General features: G+C 48.0%; 4 protein-coding genes across 18 annotated transcripts in view; 2 read left to right on the top strand and 2 right to left on the bottom strand.

Moving 5' to 3' along the window:
• The window catches only part of acj6 (abnormal chemosensory protein 6), a 31,850-nt gene extending 24,420 nt beyond the window's left edge, over window positions 1-7,430 (top strand). For 3 of the 8 annotated variants that reach the window (XM_033381939.1, XM_033381942.1, XM_033381938.1), the window contains 6 exons: window positions 3,450-3,651; window positions 3,710-3,850; window positions 3,937-4,168; window positions 4,679-4,842; window positions 4,900-5,669; window positions 6,506-7,430. In XM_033381939.1, coding sequence (XP_033237830.1) covers window positions 3,450-3,651; window positions 3,710-3,850; window positions 3,937-4,168; window positions 4,679-4,842; window positions 4,900-4,961 — 801 coding nt within the window. In that variant the 3' untranslated portion in view covers window positions 4,962-5,669; window positions 6,506-7,430. The remainder of the gene's footprint in view (window positions 1-3,449; window positions 3,652-3,709; window positions 3,851-3,936; window positions 4,169-4,678; window positions 4,843-4,899; window positions 5,670-6,505) is intronic. The other 5 variants (XM_033381944.1, XM_033381941.1, XM_033381943.1 and 2 more) reach the window with 3 other exon arrangements.
• Window positions 7,431-8,569: 1,139 nt separating this feature from the next.
• On the bottom strand, window positions 8,570-12,982 carry Prp5 (pre-mRNA processing factor 5). 2 transcript variants are annotated; one of them, XM_001355161.4, is made up of 5 exons: window positions 12,731-12,982; window positions 12,332-12,628; window positions 10,976-12,266; window positions 9,905-10,905; window positions 8,570-9,845 (listed from the first exon to the last, which is right to left on the bottom strand). In XM_001355161.4, the coding sequence occupies exons 1-5, from the start codon at window positions 12,745-12,747 to the stop codon at window positions 8,726-8,728; spliced, it is 3,726 nt and encodes a 1,241-aa protein (XP_001355197.3). In that variant the 5' UTR covers window positions 12,748-12,982; the 3' UTR covers window positions 8,570-8,725. The 2 variants fall into 2 exon arrangements, with proteins under 2 accessions (XP_001355197.3, XP_015042142.2); XM_015186656.2 differs by lacking the exons at window positions 10,976-12,266; window positions 12,332-12,628; window positions 12,731-12,982 and having other exon boundaries at window positions 9,905-10,726; window positions 10,782-10,905.
• A 402-nt stretch (window positions 12,983-13,384) lies between these two features.
• Window positions 13,385-15,194, top strand: LOC4815204 (p21-activated protein kinase-interacting protein 1-like). Its single transcript, XM_001355160.4, has 3 exons — window positions 13,385-14,245; window positions 14,324-14,400; window positions 14,452-15,194. Exons 1-3 carry the CDS (start codon window positions 13,463-13,465, stop codon window positions 15,131-15,133), a joined length of 1,542 nt encoding a protein of 513 aa, XP_001355196.3. The 5' UTR covers window positions 13,385-13,462; the 3' UTR covers window positions 15,134-15,194.
• Window positions 15,195-15,901: 707 nt separating this feature from the next.
• HDAC6 (histone deacetylase 6) lies at window positions 15,902-22,877 on the bottom strand. Of its 7 annotated transcripts, none has more exons than XM_033384485.1 (9): window positions 22,085-22,877; window positions 21,014-21,274; window positions 20,802-20,932; window positions 20,559-20,742; window positions 19,706-19,977; window positions 18,233-19,646; window positions 17,527-18,162; window positions 17,268-17,337; window positions 15,902-16,661 (listed from the first exon to the last, which is right to left on the bottom strand). In XM_033384485.1, exons 1-9 carry the CDS (start codon window positions 22,085-22,087, stop codon window positions 16,285-16,287), a joined length of 3,348 nt encoding a protein of 1,115 aa, XP_033240376.1. In that variant the 5' UTR covers window positions 22,088-22,877; the 3' UTR covers window positions 15,902-16,284. The 7 variants fall into 7 exon arrangements, with proteins under 7 accessions (XP_033240376.1, XP_033240377.1, XP_033240378.1 ...); XM_033384486.1 differs by having other exon boundaries at window positions 17,566-18,162; XM_033384487.1 differs by lacking the exon at window positions 22,085-22,877 and adding an exon at window positions 21,695-21,891.
• Window positions 22,878-22,973: the final 96 nt, after the last annotated feature.

Genomic DNA, 22,973 nt, shown 5'->3' with positions numbered 1-22,973 from the left:
ACCATTATTACTTTTATTCTTGATCTTTATTTGAATATGTCTTGGCTCACATTTGGGAAGTGTCATATTTAGAAACAAGAATATTATATCATCTGTCTTTAGCGGGTTCCGTTTGTAAGATGTTCTCTAATTGATATGTTTAAAAAATCCAAGAAGATATAGGCCTTAGAAGACAGCCCATCGCTTGAATTACCCAAGGAAAGAGTCCCCCCCTTTTGCAGATCAAACATGCTATGAGAAGTGTTTATACCGTTGGGTTCATAGGGTATTCCACACATAAAATGGCGTCTTTGCACGCATACACTCATGCACACACATGGACGAGTCAGTGCAGCACAGATACTCCTGTGTGCCCGTGTGTGTGTCTGTCAAGGAAGGAAAATCAATGCAGACCAAATTTGGCAATGCAATTGTTTCATTTCTATTATTTTCCTTTTATAGCTAACTTTTTTTCCGTTTTCTTATAATTCTCAATTTTTCCTTTGCAGCATTGTTGCATTTGATTTGTCTGATTGCATAGAAGGGACACGGTGGGGGCAGGCAGGATGGGAGAAAAGGACAATGGAGAAGGCGGTGGCAAAATATAAATGGCCTGCCACACCCACCCACACACTCACATATGTATACATACGATTGCAGGGGGGGTGGGGGAGGGCGCCTGCCGTCTCGCTCTGGCATTGTTAGAGAGCAAGGAGGCTCTTGCCTGCCATTTCATCTGTTGTTCGTTGTCCACGAGGCGCCATCTAGCTCTGAGTTTGGGGGTAATGCCACAATCCTTAAGAACCGAGATCCATCATGTTTTTTTTTTCGTACCGATAAGTGCCCTGTGGCCTTTAAATAATTTTATTAATTATTGTACAAATTATGCGCCTAATGAAATGGCCCGCATTAGTACTAGTCCTGCCTCTGGCTCTGGTCCTGGATTTGGTCTAGGTGTAACCCTGGGGTGTGTGGTGTGTGTGAGCGGTGGGGAGGGGGAGGGGGAGGGGAGAGGCAGTAGCCTTCGAAGCTGACGCTGACGCTGGCATCGACATCGACATCGACATCGATGGGGCACTGCCCAAATGAATTTTGCATAAGCCTCAGCCAACCACAATGCAGCACATCCCGTTGCCGTTGTGCTGTTACCGATGCTGATACCGGGTCCTGGGTCCTGGCTGACGGCTCCCGGATTCCGGGTCCATGGCCAAAGTCTCCACTGCCAAAATGTCCTCTCTCTTCCTCTCTGTCACTCCCTTCTTCTCTGTCACTCTCTCTCTCTCTCTCGTTCTCTCTCTTTCTTTCTCTGCGTTGCTCTCTCTCACTTTCTTTGTCTCTCTGTCTCCTGCGCAGGGTGGTTGAGCATTCTCTGCGTCGACGACAGAGACAGGAACAGCAGGCAAAGCCCGAGCCCGATTCACTGCCAGAGCCAGAGCCAGAGCCAGAGCCGGTGCCGTTGAGCCAGAGCAAGTGAGAGGCAGATAGGAGAGCGAGAGAGAGAGCGCCAAGGGTGCAAACCAATAACCGTCAGACTAATTTTGGGATTGGTTTATAATTGAAGAGTTTGCCATTGTGTTTGCTACATCCCACGGCGGCCTGTAGCGTCGTGCCACAAGGGGAGGGCACAGCCAGCATCTACATAGCTGTTCCATATACACGTATACATTGAAGATATACACAAATACATACATATATATGCATATAGTATGGGGGGTATATATCCCAGCGAGCAACTGTCTCATTGTTCTGCATAGGCCTAAGCTTCCACTCGCCCCCCTCCCCACTGGGGAGCCCCCACTTCGCACCCACACCTTCCCGGATGACTGCTTATCATTTTAGAGTTTTACATAATTGGCACAGCGCCAGCGTCCATCCGTGTCCGTTTCCATACCCATGGCCCAGGCCCAGGTCCAGGTCCAGGTCCAGGTCCTGGTCCAGGTCCTAGTCCAGGTCCTAGTCCAGGTCCAGGCTGTTGTACAGCATTTTCTAAGCGGGGGCGTGGTATGTTTGTTGTACATAGAAGAAGGGGACAGCCAGAGCCCAGAGCGGAGGGGGAACAGCTCTAGTTTTACCCGCCCGATTGCGCTACATTCACAAAAAGATAAATAAATATGAGTGACCCTTCCTTCCACTGGCTCCCTAGCTCGTGCTCCCTCTTGCAGCCCATTCAAATGAAAATGGGCAGCACTGCCTGAAACTGGAACTGGAAGAGTGAACGAGTGAGCGAGTGAATGAGCGGCAGAGTGAAAGAGTGAAAGAGAGCGGGCGCCTCCGCAGACATGGACTGGGGGGCTATTTGTCGTTTTGTTGTAGCATACTTTTCAGCTGTAATCAGTTTAAATGCTTAACAAAGCAACACAATCGTGGGAGAAACAAGGAGCGAAACTATACAAAGAAAGAGACAGCAGGAGGCAGCAAGGCATAGACAGATATAGTGATAAAGTGGGGGAGGGAAGGAGCGGAGAGGAGGGACACTACAGGCAGGAAGGTACAGGATGACGCAGAGTGGGGGGAGGGGGGGGCACACAGTCGTGTGCTCCAGCTTTTTAGTTGCTATTCATATTTGCATTAATAATTGAACAATTCTATAAATATTTGATGCCTAGACAAAAGAGTTGTGAGCCCCAGAGCGCATCCGTTTCGTTCCCGTTTGTTTCATTCCGTTTCATTCCCAGATTCGGTTAGGGTTTTGAGGGGGAATGGGCCGGATTTCCCGTTCAATTAAAGCTCGAAGCACACACGCACGCACCAAAGGGTCTACAACAGCCCCAGTCCCTTACCTCCCCCCCTTCTCCGACCCAGGGCTTCGACTTGACAAGTGCAGGCCCGAGTCCTGGCTGCAAAGGGTTACCTCCTCCACAAGACACAGTGGCGGCGCAGGCGGGGACCGGGAGCTGGAAGGTGGGGACTTGGGGAACAGAGGACTTTAATTAGAGGCAACTTTAAATACATTCCCTATCCCCCTCAGAATGGAAAAGTTTACAAATTATCTGCTTAAGCGCGTTTGATGAGGGACAAGGACAGATCTCTCCCACGTTTTTAATGGTAATAATGATAATGATGATAAAGATTCTAGTAGACTCGAATGAGAAGAGTCCTTTGATTGAGTTTTTCTGTTTAATGGGACTCAACTTTGAAATCCAATTCCATTTATTTTGAGAAATTTGTTCAATTATCAACAGATTAAAGGGGATTTACAGTCAGTGTTCTCTTGTGCCCTCCACTTCTGAGAGGGAATAATGGGCAATAACATAAGAAGATTGCTTGGTACCATATTTTATGCCAACATTGAACTAATGAATATGACTCTGCAATATTAATCTGGAATCTTAATATAAATATTTCATAAGCAGAATATAATTGACTTTACTTTATATTTATGACTGACAAATATCAATAATCGAACTTTTATCGAACATATTACTCATATTTCCTTATGTTTCGATTTCTCCCTATCAATTCTCATTAAGAATTCGTTTTGCTCTTTGCAACAGATGCACCATTCAATGGATCAACTGGATATGCTGGATCCGACGGGACAAATGACCACGTTAGCGCCCATATCGGAGTCACCATTAACGCCCACACACCAACACCTGCACGGTTCCTATCACAGTATGAATCACATGATGAGCCACCACCATCCGGGCACGTTAAGTGGCCACACGGGGGGTAAGTCCTTTATCCGCCTAGCCATCTTGAGTCGCAGATCTTATATGTATGTCTGCAGGACACCATGGACACTCAGCGGTACATCATCCTGTAATAACGGCGGCGGTGGCTGCCGCTGGCCTGCATCCCGACACCGACACCGATCCCCGAGAGCTGGAGGCGTTTGCGGAGCGCTTCAAGCAGCGGCGCATTAAGCTAGGTATGCCATTTCCCCTTATTCCCTAGCCCCCTAGCTCTCTAGGTCATTCTCAACTCTCTAATTTAAAATGGCGCTTCCATTTCCAGGTGTCACGCAAGCCGATGTGGGCAAGGCCCTGGCCAATCTCAAGTTACCTGGCGTCGGTGCGCTGTCGCAAAGCACAATCTGTCGGTTCGAGAGCCTGACGCTCTCACACAATAACATGATCGCCCTCAAGCCCATACTGCAGGCGTGGCTGGAGGAGGCCGAGGCGCAGGCGAAAAACAAACGACGCGATCCGGATGCGCCCAGTGTGCTGCCGGCGGGCGAAAAGAAAAGGTAGAAAGTGTTTTAATTACCACGGTAACGCCCGACTCCCGCTGACAGAGCCAATCCTACAACCCAAAACCCTCCACACCCTACCCTCCACCCTCCACACTCCACTGACCCACCAACCCCTGACCCAGCCACTCTCTCATCCCACACCCATCAAAGCTCGAAGTAATTGGCCCGCAGACACAGACCCGAGAGATGAGACTGATTCAAAGTAGAAGGTGGCCTTAGGCCAGCCGTTAGCCGATGGTCGATAATCGATGGGCAATAAGCGATTACCGACAAACTATCGACCGAAAAACTTGCACACAAAGGTAAATTGTCGATAATCGTTTGAAAATAAACTATTTCGCCGATAACTGCTAGATGGTTATCGACGATTATCGACGACCGATAGCCCAGTCACGATCCAACGATACCAACAGAAAAATTGAACGCATTGCATCCTCCCCCCATAGACCATTCCCACTCTAGGGCCCCATTTCTAAAGTAATCTATATCGAGTCTTTTTTCAAGAAAAAGGACTTCCATTGCGGCACCTGAAAAGCGTTCCCTGGAAGCCTACTTTGCCGTCCAGCCGAGGCCATCCGGTGAGAAAATCGCGGCCATCGCAGAAAAGCTGGACTTGAAGAAAAACGTGGTGCGTGTCTGGTTCTGCAATCAACGCCAAAAACAAAAACGTATGAAATTTGCCGCTCAACAACACTGACAATCAAATAATACAGCCACACAATTAGGTATAGTTAGTAGTGTAACACCATCAATGACTGGCCACGGTTCGGCGGGATTCGGATACTGATAGTCGTTTATGACGGCAGCGGCGGCAGTTAACACGGCGGCAGCAGCGGCGGCAGCAGCAGCGGCAGCGGCATCAGCAGCAGCAGCGGCAACAACATCATCATCATCATCATCAGCAGCAGCAGCAGCAGCAGCGGCAGCAACAGCAACGTCTCTGTCCATGACGGGCGACTATTACCTTTAGGGGGGATTCATCAGATACTATATATTTCGAAACGATCCGATGCGATGTGATGTGATGATGGGTTTGAAGCAGTAACCGTAGTGATGATGATGTTGGTAATGACGATGATAGTGAGGATGATGATGATGTTGAACGAGATGGATTGATGACGATGATCAGCAGCAGCAGCAGCAAACGATTCTTTCTTCACTTCTCATAAATCAAACCACTACAACAACAACCAAAGCAACAGCAACAGCAAAAACTAATACTTATAAATAGCAGCATACACAACTATCAACATTTATCCAATCTTTCCCCAAAACAATCATACCACATCCCCAATCCTTGAGCCCCCCACAACCAATCCCACCCCCACTCCCAAAAAATTAACAAACAAATTGCAAATATTAAAAAAAAGAATGAAAGAAAGAAAAGCAAAAGAAAAAACCAAGAAATACAAGAATTTTTTTAGGAACGAATAATGAAACAATGGACCAACATATCAAATGCAATAATTTATTAAAATTGTATAAGAGTAAAAAGGTAAGACCTGCACGTGTATCCCACGCTATCCCAATAGACACATATTTGATTTGCAGATCAGTGAAATCTCGATCTTAGCATTCAGATACTTTGCACCGTATCCATTGGGTATTTAAATATCTATACCCAAGTTTTTATGCCCAATACTCACAGACTACAGGGCTATATTCAATTCTTTTCATAAAGTTACAAGCCATGTGCATATGTAGATACATAGGAGTCTAGTACTGGGTATTGTGGAGTCGCACCACGTGTGCCGCGACTCAAAACGTTTCGACTAGTGTTGTGTATATCATTTTCGAGCTAAATTTGTGTCATTGTTGTAGACTTTCCATGAATTTCCTGAACTATCTTTACCCCTTTTCCTAATACATATGTAACAACTTCATGGATGGCACTTATGATGACATTTTCCAACATATGTATCCCTTGAGAATTAGTTAATTACATTTCATTGAACATGGATGCTTTCCAGAGTTCGAGAAAAACTATATCATCAAAAAGACCATTCGTCTATGCTTCAAATAAATCTCATAATTATTAATGGCATCTTCATGGATAGATCGTTGGTTATTAAAACACCCATAAAACTTTCACCAATTGTTATTTTCGTGGGATTTTATAATTTTATTGATAATATTTGTGAAAAGGTTATTATTAGTTTTTACCTTACAAAATGCTATGAAGAATATGTATGTATGGTATGATGGATGTGGATATTTAGATATGAGATGTGGTTTAGATATTTATTTTGCTAACAGAAGATATTGGATTGAAAAATAAGTAAAACTAATCAATGTAACCGCTTTTTCTTAAATTTGGTGTGTATTTTGCAGAACAAACACAAAAGTGAAAAACAAAGGATGACGAAATTGAAATGATAAATCAATTGAACCCCTCCTCAACCGGGTGTCTCTGCTACTGCCCAACGACCGACGATGAGACACACACAGGCACACACACACACACACAGACAGACGAAAGACCAAAAAGAATAAATGAAGATATGCCAAGAAATTGCTTCAAGTGATCCGATAATAAGAATCTAAGCTTATAGATCTAAGGGAGAGCGCAGAAAGGAAGATGTGGACGATCTGGATGAACTGGATGATCTGGAGACGCGGCAACAGAAACGGAAACAGCAACTGCAACTGCAACATTAGGAGCACCAACTACAAGAATACACACATACACACCCCCCAACCCCCCAACCAGAGAGATATATACACATGTATGCATTAGCCACTGTATATATACGACGTTTAAATACCTAAGTACATAGAGAACTTTGATTCGATTGTAAATACCGCAGCAGAAGCAATATAACCAACATCGCAGACAGATCCAAAAAGCATGCTAGCTTACAGTAGTAGCCCATCCCAATCCAAACCCCAGGTCTTTATTGCACTGAGAACACCCACCCCCTCTCCGTATAGAGCAGCCCTTAAGATGCTTCCTTCAGTGCGTGTTTTGTTTCCTTGTTTCCTCCACACACACACACACACACACACACAGCGCAGGGGTTAACGATTAACCCAAGAGACAGGCAAACCACAAAGAAAAAAAAAGGAAAAACATAATTCAATTTTTTTTTTTATTTGTCTAATTATAAGTAAACTAATGCCAGGAGGAAAGAAAAGAGCCCCTACCAAAAACAAAAACAAAACCAAAAACCAAAGAACGAAATGAAATGTTAGCAGCAACTGGAGATATTGCAACGAATTTAAAATGTTGCCAAACTAAACTAAAAAAAAAAAAAAACTAAACGAGGATCAAGAGAAAGACGAAGGAAACCAAAAATTAAATAAATAAATCACTCTATAACAACTATAAAATTACATATAAATATATAGTATATATATAAAGAATTTTAAAGACAAAATTATATACTATACATACAATTTTTTTGTTGTATTTTTTTTGTATAATTTAGCACACTTCATAGTTTTAACATAGAATTGTACATATAAAAAGATGCGATGCGATAAAAAACAATGATGATATATACATACATGTATATATATACGGATGTCTCTGTATACACTATACATATATGTATGTATATATATATATATATATATATATAGAGCGCGTGTGAATGATTTGAATGTGTAGACCATAAACGGAATAAAGAAAACCCATAAAAAGAAAAACAGCAACCAAAAAGAAACAAAATCATGAAGAGCGCAAAAAATGCAATAATAATTTTAAAGTAAGAAACGTAAACCAAACCCCAAGAACATGGAGAAAAACCAAAAGAAAGCAAAATAAATTATAAAATAGTTTTGTATCGAAACAAAAACAAAAAAAAACAACAATTTGCCGACAAATTAGTACATAAAGAAGAAAACCCCAAAAAACCAAAAAAGCAAAAAAGAAATCTTACAATTTTTTTCAAAGAAACCAAAAAAAAAAGCGCATAATAATAATTATAAAAAATTATAATACATACCATTGATAACGGAAAAGCCCCAAGCTCATAACTACATTTAAATTTAATTTTAGTAGTTTCTAGACACAAGAAAAATACTGTAGCAAGAAAATCAATTGATTGAGAGGCGCTCGAGTGCTGGCGGGAGATATATAAGTAAATAAAATAAAAATGCAGCAAGACAAGCAACAAAAATTACGAAAAAAAAAACACCCAAAAAGTTGTCATTTTGCCAAAGGAGTCACAGCATTGCGGATTAGCTTGCGGATCTAACTGGCGGTGAGATCCTAGTTTCGCCGACACCTATGGGATCTAGAAATATTCTGAACTTGGGCGAAGGATCTTTCTTCTTGGCACACAAAAATAGCTGCCTTACAATAATAATACTTGGGTTTGTGTTCTACAACCTTTAGGACAGATCTAGTGTACCCCCCTTCTAGGCTAGTTTTTATGGAAATATTCTGGGAGGTATGCATGTATGTTTCCCGTCGAAGAGAGGTCGTCTTCTTAAGGTCGTTGCCTTTTATTTTGTTCACTTAAGACTACAATTTGTGTATATTGCTTATTAGTTCCACGGAACAAGCAGAGCATAGAATATGCGAATAGTGTAGATGCGGGTTTAGGACTAGACCACCTTGTAGCGACCCTTGTTGAAGACGTGATGCGACGAACTTAGTTTGAGCAGCTCCTCCTTGATGAGGCGTGTGATCTCGCGCTTGGCCTTCTGGACGGCCAACTCGCTGCAGCTCTCGATGGCCAGATAGAGCTTGCGCTCGCCCTCGGGCGGCGGCTTGCCCTGGGGCACATAGGTGCCACGCACCGTTAGGCCCGCCTCCGAGTATTCGGAGATTTGGGCGAGCGCCTCCTTGGAGGTAACCTTCCACCGTGCCTGCTGGGGAAAGTCATTGATCTCGAGCTCCTCCTCGTATTTGGTAAACGAATTGCTATTGGCTATCAAGGTGCCAATGGCCTCCTCATCCTCCTTCGGCTGATAGTTGAGCTTGTTGTTCAGCTTGGCGGCCATCTGCTCGGCTACCGTTCGGGCCGTCAGCACGGAACCCGCTGCGGGGTGACCCTTCAGTATGGGCTCCACTGACGACACCTGGCTGCCCTTCGTGTCCAGGTTCTTGCTGCTGTTGATCTTCGATGCCAGACGCTTTGCCAATTCCAATTTGTCGGAACTCAGAACAATGCCGGGCGTCGCCTGTTGTCCAGCTCCTGTAGTCGATGATGCCGAGGCCATTGCCAGATTGGCTGCCGTAGCCGCCGCTGCCGCTTGGGCGGCCGCTGTGGCCAGGGCCGCATTGCCACCGACAGCAGCGGCGGCAGCAGCAGCCGCAGCAGCAGCTGCAGTGGCAGCCGTAATCGAAGTGTCTTTGACGGTGCGCTTGGCGGCAAAGATCTGCTCGATCTGCTGGTCAATGTCTTGCTCGATATCCTCGTCGTCGTCCGAATCGGCCAGACCCAAGGCGGCCTTCTGCAGCTTCTTGCTCTCCTTGACGGCATTGAACTCCTGCTCGTCAAACTTGAAGCCCTTGCCGCTGAAGCCGCCGCCAGTGTGAACCTTCTTGCCCTCGGCCTCCTGGGCAGACTTGTATTCGGTCCACAGCGTCTGCAGTTCAGCGGGCACCAGGCAACCAGAGAGATCTAGCGCCCGTATAATGTCGCCTGCATAGCGCGACTGTTCGGGAGTGATGAACGTGTAGGCGCTACCCTTTTTGCCCGCACGACCAGTCCGACCACATCTGCAATCGATGGAACGATTAATTGGAGAAAAAAGAAGCCACAACCAGGGAATAATTACCTGTGGACATAGTCCTCGTAGTGATTGGGCACATCGTAGTTGACCACCAGAATGAGATCCTTGACATCGAGGCCGCGTGCTGCCACCGAGGTGGCAATCAGGAGTCGCACCTTACCGGACTTAAAGTCAATGATGGTGGAGTCACGGTCAAACTGATCGATGCCCCCATGGAGACTCATGCAGGGATACGAGGCCTTCATGAGATCGCGCAGCAGAATGTCGGCATTCTCCTGCTTGTCCGCAAAGACAATGATGCTGCCCGCCTCCTGGTAGATGCCCAGCAGTTCCAGGAGCTTGAAGAACTTGGACTCGTCGTTAAGTATGACCACATGCTGTTCCACATCCTTGCACACAACCGATCGGCCGCCTACAATCACCTCGATGGGCTTCTTCAGGATGCGACGTGCCAGGGCCTCCATTTGCCGAGGGAATGTGGCGCTGAACATCACCGTCTGCCGATCTGGGCGCACATTGTCAATGATCCGCATCACCTGCGGCTCGAAGCCCATGTCGAACATGCGGTCGGCCTCGTCCAAAACGACGTACGTGACGCGACGCAGATTGGTGACACGGCCCGAGTTTGCGGCCAGCATATCGATCATGCGTCCTGGTGTGCACACAATTATCTCAGAGCCGCGCTTCAGTTCGGCGATCTGTTCGGAAATGCCAGTGCCGCCGTAAACGCAGACTGGCCGCAGGCCCAGACTCTTGCTAAAGCGCCTGATGTCCTTGCCGATCTGCATGCAGAGTTCGCGTGTCGGTGCCATTATGATAGCGATGGCACCATCGCCCTCGTCGAGGTTCGGCTGGTCCAGGATGTGCCTAAACATTGGTAAAATGAATGCCAACGTCTTGCCACTGCCAGTTTTAGCAATACCTATCAGATCCCGTCCGGACATGATGGCCGGTATGGCCTGGCACTGGATTGGCGTGGGCTTTTCAAAGCCCAGCTTCCGCAGCACATCCATCTCTTTCTTGCTGACGCCGCACTGTGCCCATGTCTATGGATTAAACAATGATGATAAAATGGATCGTTCATAGATGCTGCGGATATGCTGCTGCCGGACTCACCTTAATGGGCTTGGGACAGCCCTTGCCTTTCACTTGGACACCCTCCAGCTCCGTGCGATACTTCTCCACGTCCGATGGGGTCATGCGCGACAATTCGGGCACTTCCACGTAAAAGTTCTTCCGAAATGGGGCATAGCTCACCGACGAGTGATCGATCTTAGCCAGCTCCTTGCGATGCTTCATTGCCAGATTGACGGCCGTGTCGCGTATGTCCTCCAGCTCATCCTCACTCGAGTACTCCAGGCTGTCCATATTCTGTTCAATCAGTTCGCCCTTTTTCGACTCAGTTGACTTCTTCTTGGCGACGCCCGTGAGTATGACAACGCCCTGGGTTTGGCTGGGCGGCTCCACAAAGTTATTGACGCGTCGCATCTCCTTGTTGACCTCCTGCATGTAGGCATCCAACGGATCAATCTCCTCTTCTGGCTGCTTCTTGGGCTCTTCCTGTTTCGCTTCGGCTGGCTCCTGCTTGACGACTGCTGCGGCTGCCTCTGGCACCACCACTGCTGGTGCTGGTGCTGCTGTTGCTGGTGGTGGTGGCTCTGGTGGTCCTACTGGTGGTAGTGGTGGGGTGTTCTCTTCATTTTTGGGCTCAACTTTGGGCTCAATTGGTTTGCTTGCCTCTGACTCTTTTTTGATCTTCGATTTGGTATCTCCACCGGGAATCTCCTTCTTATCGACTTTGTTCGATTTGGACGTAGACGAAGTGGGAGACAAACCTATGCCGAGCTTCACACCGAAGGTCTTGCTAAAGGTGGGACGCTTCATGGGCGAGAATTTCGCTTCGACCACATCATCATCGAAACGCTTGCGAATGCTGTGAAACTTGGATGGGGGCGAGTCGGGCTCCTCTGTGTCTTTCTTGGCGCTGCTATCCAGCGGAGGTGCGTGATTGCTGTCGTCCTCCTCGGACTCGTCCTCCAGGCTCCACTTTTTAGCCGTTTTCACAACGGCTGGTGCGGACGCCTTGTTTTCACGCTTCCGTTCGGCCCGCCAACGCTCGATGCGCTCGCGACGCTTGATCATCTCTTGCTCTAGGCGACGCTGTTGCTCCTCCTTGTCGATCTCTTCCACCTCCGCATCGGAAGAGCTGGAGGAGGACAGGCGGATGACTAGGGGGGCAACGGCAACCGGATGTCGTCGTTCTGTCTCACGATCTCTGTGACGTTCGCGGTCCCGCTCGCGATCCCGATCCTTCTCCCTGTCGCGTTCCTTATCCTTGTCACGCTCCCGATCCTTTTCCCTCTCCCTCTGACGTTCGCGATCTCTGTCGCGTTCCTTATCCTGGCGCCTGCAAAGAATTCGAATTGATTGAATCAGATGTAATCGAACCACTTGTTGGCAACATTAGCTTACTTATCCTTATCATACTCCTTCGACCAGGATCGCCGCCGTCGCTTGTCATCACGCCGCCCGCGATCATTGTCCTTGTCCCTACTAGACAGCTCCTTGCCACGCTTGCGGTCATCGCGGCTGCCGCGCGAGCTGCTACCGGCACTGTTGCCGCCTCCATTACGAGATTTACTCATCTCATAGTCCCGACTGCCACGGCTCTCATGTGGATGGTTATCCCGACTGCCGCGGCTCTCATGCTTGCTGTCGCGGTCCCGCTCGCGATCTCTGTCCCGGTCGCGTTCTCGCTCCCGGTCACGCCTGTTTTTGTAGATAATAGGAGCATTTTATTCACAGATTTCCCACAGTTTATATAGTGCTTATAACAATTAAAGAAAATATTCAACAATAAAAAACACTCACCCAGAGCTCTTGGACATTGCGGCGCGACTTTCTGTGTGTTAGGGCACGTCTTTCGACTCCTGTCCTCCGGTAAAAGACCTTCAATTATAACTCAAACGCTTGAAGCACTTTCAGATATTTGCGTTCTGGTTTTAATTGAATTTTCTGGTAAATTTTCTTGCAAATTCCGGCATCAATTCACATCAGTGTGACCGCAGATGGAATCCAGTATGTGTGTGCCGCAGTGTGACCGTATACAAACTGCACACCCACGCACACCAATTGAATACTGAAATCAATAAAAGCTTTTTTTGAGCTAATTTGTAGTTCAATACATAAGTTCAAATTTAAATCTATAAAGGGGACTTTTGACGTTTGTCTTCTCCTTTTTTTCTTTCGCTTACGTATCTACTATATATCGATGTTTCGATGTCTGTATCGATGTCTGTTAAAATGCAGGCAAAAACACTATCGAATCCGGCACACGAGCCATTAAATCAAGCTATATAACATATCTGTAAATTTTTCTTAATCATGCAAATTTTAATTGCATTCGTTTCAATTAAAAGGGAGTTTAACTTTTATAAGCACGATTAAACATAGCTTTCAGTCCGCCAAAATAAATTCACGAGAACCTTCTATCCGGCTATCGATTGTGCGGCTATCGGCCACCTCTAGTTATCGTTTAGTGGTTGCCACCCCGACGCACACACGTGCTAAGATTCCTGCGGTTCTCGTATAAACAAATTTAAAATGCCGCCACAGAAAGAAGTTTCCACTGCAGAGATGTGCCCAGACATTGAGATCATTGTGGGCACCTACGAGGAATACCTACTGGGCTACCAGATAGTTGAGGAGGAGGTCAAAGACGAGAGCAAGATGCTGCTGAGGCAAACGTTTGCAGACAAGTCCCATGCCGGCGCCATCAAATGCATTTCGGTGCAGGGCCCTTGGGTGGCCAGCGGTGGGAGCGACGATCGCATTTTTGTCTACGACATGCGCCAGCGGAAGCTATCTCAAGTCCTGCTCTCGCATAGTGGAACCATAAACACGCTGTCCTTCGCCCCGGACATGTCGCATCTCTTGTCGGGCAGCTCCGATGGACAACTGAAGGCCACTCGCGTGGGTAGTTGGGCTGTGGCTGGGGACTGGAAGAAGGCGCATGCTGGCACGCCCATTACACACATTAGTTGCCATCCCAGCAGCAAATTGTGCCTCTCTCTGGGCGGCGATCGCATTCTGAATACCTGGAACTTGGTCAAAGGACGCGTCGTCTATAGAACCAACTTGAAGAGCAAGACCACCTTGGGTGGGGCACCTGACTGTCTCTCCTGGTCTACGGATGGCGAACATTTCACCCTGACTGGCCATCAGGTGCTAGAGATCTGGGACATAAAGACGGCCAATGTGGCGAGGCGGGCCAAGACCCCATCCAGACCGATATGTGTGGCATGGGTGGGCGAAACAGAATGCCTGTCGGGTCTGGAGAATGGCAGTATTGCTTGGATATCCCTCACAGACGATAAGGAGGCTGAGGTGAGTGTAACAAGGAGGATTTCTCTCGTATTTCCTTGAACTCATTTCGATTTTTATTCCCCCCGTCCTCCATCACAGCCAAAGATACTGCCTGCTCATGCTGCTCGGGTCAAGGCCGTGGCTTGCTTAAACAACACACTGGTCACAGTGTCCAGGTAAGTGGATGAATCCCCCTTGAAGTGCCCTTGTAATGCATCCTCTTTTAGTGCTGGCGAAATCAAAGTGTGGCGCTGTCAACTGGAAAAACGCGAGCTTACATTCATTGCCAGCACAAGTATTGGCTGCCGTCCCACCAGCCTGGGTCTTGTGGATCTCTCGCTTATCGAAAGCGGCGCTACTCGACCAAAACTGGGTGTCCCTACAGAAGTCCCCACATCGAAGCCAAGTGATGTCGAGCCGCCGCTGGAGATTGATACACCAAAAGGCTTTGTCACAATCGAATTTGACGACGATGCCAAGCCGCCGCCTATATCAAAGAAAGCAGCCAAAAAACAACAGAAAGCAGCCAAGAAACCAAAAAAGGCAGAGATGGACTTTGACGAAAATAGCAGCGATGGAGAAAGTGAGGCTTTTTCCGACAGCGATAGCGACAGCAATCCGGAGCCAACACCCAAAAAAGGTACAAAAAAGTCTGCAAAAGCACAAGGGTTTGTGAGTGCCGAGTACGATGAAGATGCGAATGCGGATTCATCCGATGAGGCGATTGAGGCAACGCCAAAGTCCAAGGCTAGGAAATCAAAGGAAGCGAAAGGAAAGGCACCCAAGCCTGCAGTTGAGCAGGATTCTGATCAAAGCAGCAGCGACAGCGACAGTGTGCCCAAGCGCAAGCGCAAACAGCCCCCAAGCCACGCCCCCGCCAAACGCAAAGTCAAAAAACAAACGCGATAGAAATAGTCCTTAATTTTGTTTTCTATGTTGACAATTAAAAATAGTGTCTTATGAAATTACATAACATTTAGTCGTGTTCGATCGGCAGTCTGACTTCCAATACTCTGCCAGAGATGAAGCAGGATACAGTGGACAGTGCGAAGAAGAAAATATTAGATGAACTCTCTCTCCTTGAAGGAGAAGCAATACCAAGTAAAAATCCCCTCATCCTCCTATCCACATTGTCCACGACTGCAACTATTCCAACCATTCCTGTATATGCGCTTTCAACTCCTGTATCCAAGAGTTTATCGGTCGAAGCTTTGCTGGATTAATGGGTCCAAACTGGAAATTTACGATCCAACACTGGATCAGAAGGACACAAGGCAGTTCCTTTACTGCAACCTCGCCCGGAGAACGTGGTTTTTAAGTGGGGAAGCTCGATATTTACAATTCCGAAAAAGAAATGGTGGGACGAAGCCAACTATCGGTTAACATTCAAGACTTAATCTCCTATGGATCCTCGTTATCAAATGGCTATGAAATTATTGGTGCCTATGTGCTTGGACGTTACGTTGGTATTGGGAAACTACTAGTTCCTGTTGACCAACACTGACAGGATAAGAAAGTGGCATAGGACTTAAACGATGACTCTTTGGGATAACAAAAGTCGATGCCACCGATACCAATGCCCCAGGCATTCATCTGTTTTTGGTTGTTATTCCTAGAGGAAGTACTCTGTGCCGGCTGAAAAGGGAAACGTTTGTCCCTCAAGCAAAACTCTGCTTATAGTTGCTTAACACTGGACATCTTTATTACACATGTAATATAATTATTAGTTCATCATAACATTAACAATTTCTATTCGCTTAGGGTTTTGTTTTTTCATTAAAGGGAACCGCCAACAAACAGCTCCCATGCAACAATTAATTTATGTAACAAGCGCGCGGTGAACGCGCTCGTTCGTATCCAAAGGGGAACGAGGGAGAGAGTACAGGCCGAGTACGTACGTGTCTGTCTTAATTGCCCAAAAAAAATTGTATAAGCTTAAGGTAAGTGCGTTCCAGCAGCGGCCACATGTGCTCGACCAGGAACTGGAGTATGTGTCTGAATGGTGGGCACAACGTGCACATATAATCTGTGAGGGCGTGCAGGACGCGTAGCAGCAAGGGTCACTGGGCCTCCTGGAGATAGCTCCCGTTGGCAATATGATCGGCCTCCTCCTCCGAATCCGATTCGGGATCCAACGGATAACAGCCATCGGCACGCTTCGCACAGGGATAGCGCCAGGCCAGCGGTCTGCCGTATTTGTCCTGATGCGCCCGATTCTTGTATTCGAATAGTCGCGGATTATCGAGGTAAACGCCGCACACATAGCACCACACGGCATGGTCCTGCAAGCGCATCACCAGTGTGTGTTCGAGAGCCTCGCAGTGCCTCTGCATGTGCCGGCCCACGTAGCGTCCACAGCCAATATAATGACAGCTCAAACACATCCAGTTCTCCGACCTAGAGATGCACTCGCCGCACGGCGCCCTCGTGTTTATTGCTGTGGATGGTAGAATGGTACAGAAATCATTACGATTAAAACGAGCACATACAAGTAGGAAGTCGCACGAAAATCACAAGATGCAAAATAGCAAACGATAAAGCAACACAAACATCAAAACACCTGAAGGACCAAATAGCCAATATAAGTGGGGTATGTAATAGAACGAAAAAAGAAAACTATGCAAAACTAAGACAAATTACAAACTGCTTGGGGCTTGAGCGCAATTACAATTAAAAACGAAAGTTTTGATAGCTTTCTAGCCAGCTAAACAATTTTCTGTTAATTTATATATGTATACAAAAAAGAGGCTAGCCAGAACTCAGTTTAAATAAAACAGGCGAGAGTCCGGGGAGCTTCTTAAATCAAGAATATATGTATGTATATATTTATAATATACATATAAACAATTTTGGTAGTTGTGTTCCCGATTTGTTCACTCATAAAGCCAGTAATTTTGTTCGTGACTTGATTTGACGCTAATTGATCCTAAAAACACCTTTCTTCATGCTTCCTTTGGGTTTTTGTCGGGGCCAAAATCATACTGGTAAAAGCGGGCCAGGATCGAGGAGCAGGAGAAACGGCGGGGATTTAGTTGTTGCTTACATTGCGGCACCAGCTCCGGTCGTAGCATTCTCATGTGCGGACAAGTCTTGCTCGGGGGAATGGCAAACATCTGCCAGCGCATGCGCGACCACCACCATATTTATGATTGTTAGACAGAGAGAGAGAGACAAACAGAGCGCAGCAATGAGGGAGATAGAGAAACACAGAAAGAACAAGAAAGAGATTGGACGGAAAAGATGGCAGATTAGTTCTGAGTTTTGTTTCTCCGTCCTGCATCCGTGCTCGAATCTCATCGTACCTCCTCTGGCGCGGCCGTTGAATGATTGGGCGGCTTTACCTTGACTTTGGGCTTGCTGTCGCTGGGCCGTTCCTGCCCTGGATCGGCCTGATCGCCGTCGGTGGGGCCGCCCGCCGCGCCCTGGGCATCGTCACTTGAAATATTCAACTTCAGCAAGGAAGCGGCAAGAAAATCCTCGTTGTTGTTCTCCCCAATCTGGTAGCCATGCGGCAGCCGGTAGCCAACAAACTCCAGCGACTTCCAATACTGACGCTGCACCTCCACGCAGCACTGTAGCGTCTCCAGGCAGCTCTGGAAGGCCGTTGTCGGCGGCCTTGTCAGGGCAACCACACCCAGCAGTGGCGTCGGCACCGGATCCCCCAACAGCGTCTTTGTGCACATGGTCATCGCATACGAAATGGAGTTGACATTGTAGCCTCCTTCGAGGCACACAATTATCCGGCCACCGGCCAGGGCAGACAGCCAGTGGGTGAACAGACCGTAGCCCTCGGGCGAGACTTTGCAGCCCCCTAGAGGATCCCCGATGGCCGCATCGAAGCCCGCCGACACGAGCACCAGTTCCGGCTGGAACTCGTACGCAATTGGCATTACGATCTGCTGGAAGGCCAAAGCGTACTCCAGATCCCCCATGCCCTTCTGTAAGTCAAACAAATGAATGAGCCAAGGAGGGCATAAGAGAGATGGAGAGTCTAGAGAGAAGACTCACCTTATTCCACGGTATATTGACATTAAAGCCGGCTCCCGTATGCTTGCCGACCACATCGTAGTTGCCGTCGGGGCCCTTGGGGAAGAATGTTCCGTTCTCGTAGCGGTGGACGCTGATGTACAGTACCTTCGGATTTGACTCGAAGATGTGCTGGGTGCCATTGCCGTGGTGGACATCCCAGTCGAGGATTAGCACTCGCTTCAGGCCAAACTCCCGGATGGCGTACTGGGCGGCAATGGCAACATTGTTGAAGATGCAGAAACCGTGCGGCTGGTCCGGCTCCGCATGGTGGCCAGGCGGACGGACATTGCAGATCGCACTGCGGGACTCCCCGCGGAGCACACTGTCTACCGCCTGGAGAACGGATCCAGCGGCCAGGGTGGCGCAACCAAACGTGGCCGGATGCAAGTACACCGAATTGTAGGTCGCTGCCTGCGCCTGGAGATCCTCTTTGTCTCGGCCCAGCACTCGCCGCATTGTGTTTACGTGGGAGCGACTGTGCGCCAGACAGATCTCGTCGGTGGTGGCCGCCCGCGCAGACAGCTGCTTCATGCGGCCGAGCAGCTGATAATCCTGGTGCATTTTGTGTATGAACTGGATGCGCTTTGGCTGTTCCGGATGGCCCAGGTCGTCCAGGTTGCGGTGCTCCATCATCTCGGGATTGTAAGCGTAGCACACACGAACTGCAGGAACCGTCAGAATCGTCTCCAGACGCAGTCGGTGCAATCGGGCTGTGTTATCGGCCACTACCGCATCGGGAATAAGGTGTTGCACGGAGGTGTCCCGCGTCGGATAAACGGTAACGGGTGGCGGTCCGCCAACCCATGCACGTTCTACAACATGCAACTCCCGACTCCGATCCTTGGTCTTCAGCTCTGATGGATCGTAGGTACCCTGCAGCTGCAGGCAACGCCAGTACGGCCGGTGAGCAAATATGCAGTTGAGAATGGATTTGGACATCGAACGCTTCGGCGGGAGCAGCGGCTCGACCAGCATTGGGCAGGGATCACCCAGCAGGGTGCGCATCGTGAGGGCCGCTCCCTCGGCCAGAGATTCAAGGCAGTAGCCTCCTTCGAGCACGACGGCCACACGGGAGTCGGCCAGTCGGAGCAGCGGATTGAGCAGATGCGCATAGAAGGCGGGCGTCACCTGCATTTCACCCTCGGGACAGCCCAGGGCCGCATCATAGCCGGCCGAGACGATGATCAGCTCTGGCTGGTACTCCATTGCCACGGGCAGCAGCAGCTGCTGGAAGATGGCCATGTAGTCCCCGTCGCCCATCCCTGTCTCATTGAGCGGCACATTGAAGTTGAAGCCCAGGCCAGGGCCCTCGCCAATGGCATGGTAGTCGGACTCCTGCAGATGTGGCCAGAAGGCGCCGTGCTCGAAGCGATGTATGGAGAAATACAGCACCCTATTTTACGGATCAAAATCAGCATGTAATTGCAGGATCCTCCACTCTCCATCTCTCACCTGGGATCGTTGTAGAAGAAGCGCTGTGTGCCCTGACCATGATGGACGTCGTAGTCAAGGATCAGAATGCGCTCCAGCTTGTGCACGTCGAGGGCATGCTGAGCGGCCAGGGCCACATTGTTGAAGAAACAATAGCCATTGAATTCGGCCTTCATGGCATGATGCCCTGGCGGTCGGATAATGGCCATGCCATTCTGCGCCTTGCCCGTAATTATGGAATCCACCAGATCAATGGTGGATCCGCTGGCAAGCAAGGAGCACTGAAAAGTGGACTAGAGTGGGGAGAACAGTACGTTATAGAGAGGTTATTACAAATCAAACCACAAATACTATATATAGATATATAATACGAAATAATAATGGAGAAAAGTGAGTTCTGTTCGCTGAGAAATCTCTACTCAAAGCTAAGCTTCGTAAATACTATGGGAACTCTACACCATCAATTTCAATGGTAAAAATGTGCTTGAAACCCATAGGGAAGCCATAGGGAATCACATGGCTCAGTGGCTTCAATCACTTGGGCATCCGAAAGATGGGAGGGAAAGTTGATTGTTTATCCGAAAACGACATGACCGTATCGATCGTGAAGTACGCTTTTAGCTCGAAGATTAGAGCACTAGCTAGTCAGAATTTATACAATTTTTCAGACAGTAAGTAGGCCGCTGATTCCGAATGTATACGGAGGAGGCGGGGCCATTTGTAGAGTCTCATGAATATGCCATAATTTCTATAGTATTCCCCCATCTAATCTAATCCAATTGAAGCTCCTATATATGCATAAAAATATAAATGAATATGTAAATATGGAATACGAAACAAAGGGGAGCCCGTCCTAATTATCGATTTCTCTCACCGGATGTATGTATATTGAATCAAAGCGAGAGCTAAGCTCCTCCATGCTCTGGTCGTCGCACACCTCGGACGTCTGCTCCAACAGTTCAAAATGCTGGGCCGTGTGCAGCCGGAGTATCTCCTGTTTGGTGGCCAGCCTGGCGGACACTGGCAGGCAGCGATCCAATAGCTTCAGCTCGTTGCAGCTGCGACACGAAACCAGAAGTTAGGGCCGTCTTTGTTTTTGGGTAAGTTGACAGCTTACCGATCCAAAACGCGATTAAACCGATCGGGACACTCCAAGTGCTTTGGATCCCAGCGGCAGCAATGCTGCTCCATCGACTGATGGTAGACCAGAGCCGTTTCTCCGCGCACCAGAGGCCGCGACTTGACAGCCTGAAATGGGGTTTCGGAATGAGTGAAGGTAAGGCCTGGCATGGCATTCAGGATTCAGAGTCAGATTCAGGGAGTACTCACTGTCTGGAATATATCCGTCACAGTTTCCTGCATGGCTGGTGTATTGCCTTGGTTCTTGAGCATGTTTCGAGCGCGACGTTTTGCCTCCAAGAGGGTTTCGCTCCGTTTGGGTAGCTCGGCGCCGACGCTGCTGCTTTTGATCGCCCCCGACGTTGACGACGATGCCGCAGCCGCAGTCGAATTCGAACCCGACTTCATAGCCATGGCGCGGGTTTGTATCTTTGCCTGCTGCGCCCCACGTCGCGTTACGATCGGTGAGCTCTGTGCGAATAAATTTAGAGATTGTATTGGGATTTTGTGTGGATTAGGTTTGTGTGGGTGTGTGTGTGTGTGGAGCTCCTCCCCGTCCGGAAATCATTCGTAAATTTCGACTATGCATGAACACTACTTAATGAATACGAGATATTGTACGTGACATTTATATCAGGGGATATACTCTTCGATCTAGAATTTGGCACACATTTCACAAGAGATTTTGTCCCAGATTCACAATATTTCATCTCGATCTGTTCATTTATAAACTATTTTTTTGAATAGAGATCTATTTCGAGATCTTTTGACAGAGCTTTTCAGTCCTTCAAGGTTCTACTCTTAAACTATGACCTCGGTAGCATCCATTTAATAGTTGAAACCCTGCGGGTCCGTTCAAGGGACCTTTCACTGTACACCGACGGTTCGCACCTTTTGACTGAACTCTGGGTCTACTGTATCCTACACTGCAAACAGCACTTGATAATGGCTGATTACGCCTGCTTGTGGGTTGTGGCTGCGGTTTGAGCGGTACGGCGGTGGGGGACGATTATAAATTAACGCAAATTATAAATTAATTTCGCTCCGTTTTGTGGCACATTAGAGCGGGGCACCTGATGACCACGAACTCAGCACAGACACTGGCTGGCACTCGGGGGGACTTGGACTTGGCCTGGGAGCTTGGCTCGTACATACATATGTATGTAGATACTATGTATATCTATTGAGTGAGTGCTTGGTTTTTGGTGTGAGCGCGCGTGTGTGGGTGTTATGGCCATTGCCGCATTTGGTAAAAGCGACTCCATGGCAAAAGACTCTTACCATTTTTTTTTCTCTTGCTGTATGAGAGCTTGGAACTGGAATTGATGCTGGATATCTGGCCCGGTGCACTGATTCCAGCGACTTGTGGGCGGACGCGTTGGTTCACTGCGTGTGTGTGTTTTGGGGTGGGGGTGCGTGCAGTGGTATGTAATACTGTTGGTAGCTATTGCTTTGTGGGGCTCTGTATATTGTTAAGGTTGCGTGAGAGGCCTTCTAATATACATGTACATATGTATTGGGCTCTTATCGATTCCAACAACTTTTCGCTCCTTAGTACTGCTAACTGTATATGTGCTATAAATTATGCCTATTTCTATCTCGCTTGCTTTCACAATCCGCCCCGCATTCGCACTGCTTGCATGCGCCTACATCTGCCCTTGGGTGTGTGTGTGTGTTCTCTCCTGCTTCGACTGCCTCTGGTCGCGCTTCAGTTGTTGTAAAACAAATGTTATGTTTTGATCACAGCTCACACTAACACATTCGGTTTACAGTTTTATTGCTATCGCAAGAGAGTGATATGGAACACACAATTAATACGTAGGCACAGCACGAAAGATATATATGTAACTATGATGCACTTTAATGAGGCAACGCCAGCTGCAGTTGGATATTGGCTAGATACAGAGCTGAGCTGTACAACGGGCCAAGAGAACCAGAACCAGAACCAGGCACAAGACACAGCAGCGGGGACAAGGCTAGCGAAGTAAATCAATGCTATGGTATTTGCGCGGGCGGTTCGGGCTGGCGGGCGGCAAAGTAATGTTGTTTGTGGTCCGTCTTCTTCTTGCTTTTACATTGAAACATCTGTTCCACGCGATAGGCACAACTTGTTGAAGAATCGATCGCCTGATTATCGACTACCATTTGAAATAAGGAAATTGCTGCATTT

The sequence above is a fragment of the Drosophila pseudoobscura genome, chromosome X (assembly GCF_009870125.1).
Source record: "Drosophila pseudoobscura strain MV-25-SWS-2005 chromosome X, UCI_Dpse_MV25, whole genome shotgun sequence".
Taxonomy (NCBI): domain Eukaryota; kingdom Metazoa; phylum Arthropoda; class Insecta; order Diptera; family Drosophilidae; genus Drosophila; species Drosophila pseudoobscura.
Note: the sequence above shows the minus strand (reverse complement) of the source record. Positions and strands in the feature narration are given on the sequence as shown.

Excerpts from the sequence above, each read along its gene's own strand:
- Prp5 (XM_001355161.4), bottom strand. Across the intron at positions 12,267-12,331 it reads AAGGAGTATGATAAGGATAA|GCGCCAGGATAAGGAACGCG; the intron begins GTAAGCTAATGT and ends AATTCTTTGCAG. Across the intron at positions 9,846-9,904 it reads TACGAGGACTATGTCCACAG|ATGTGGTCGGACTGGTCGTG; the intron begins GTAATTATTCCC and ends CATCGATTGCAG.
- LOC4815204 (XM_001355160.4), top strand. The coding sequence starts at position 13,463 with ATGCCGCCACAGAAAGAAGTTTCCACTGCAGAGATGTGCCCAGACATT. Across the intron at positions 14,246-14,323 it reads CAGACGATAAGGAGGCTGAG|CCAAAGATACTGCCTGCTCA; the intron begins GTGAGTGTAACA and ends CCTCCATCACAG. Across the intron at positions 14,401-14,451 it reads ACACTGGTCACAGTGTCCAG|TGCTGGCGAAATCAAAGTGT; the intron begins GTAAGTGGATGA and ends ATCCTCTTTTAG.
- HDAC6 (XM_033384485.1), bottom strand. Across the intron at positions 19,647-19,705 it reads TTCTTCTACAACGATCCCAG|GGTGCTGTATTTCTCCATAC; the intron begins GTGAGAGATGGA and ends TCCGTAAAATAG. Across the intron at positions 18,163-18,232 it reads TCAATATACCGTGGAATAAG|AAGGGCATGGGGGATCTGGA; the intron begins GTGAGTCTTCTC and ends TTTGACTTACAG.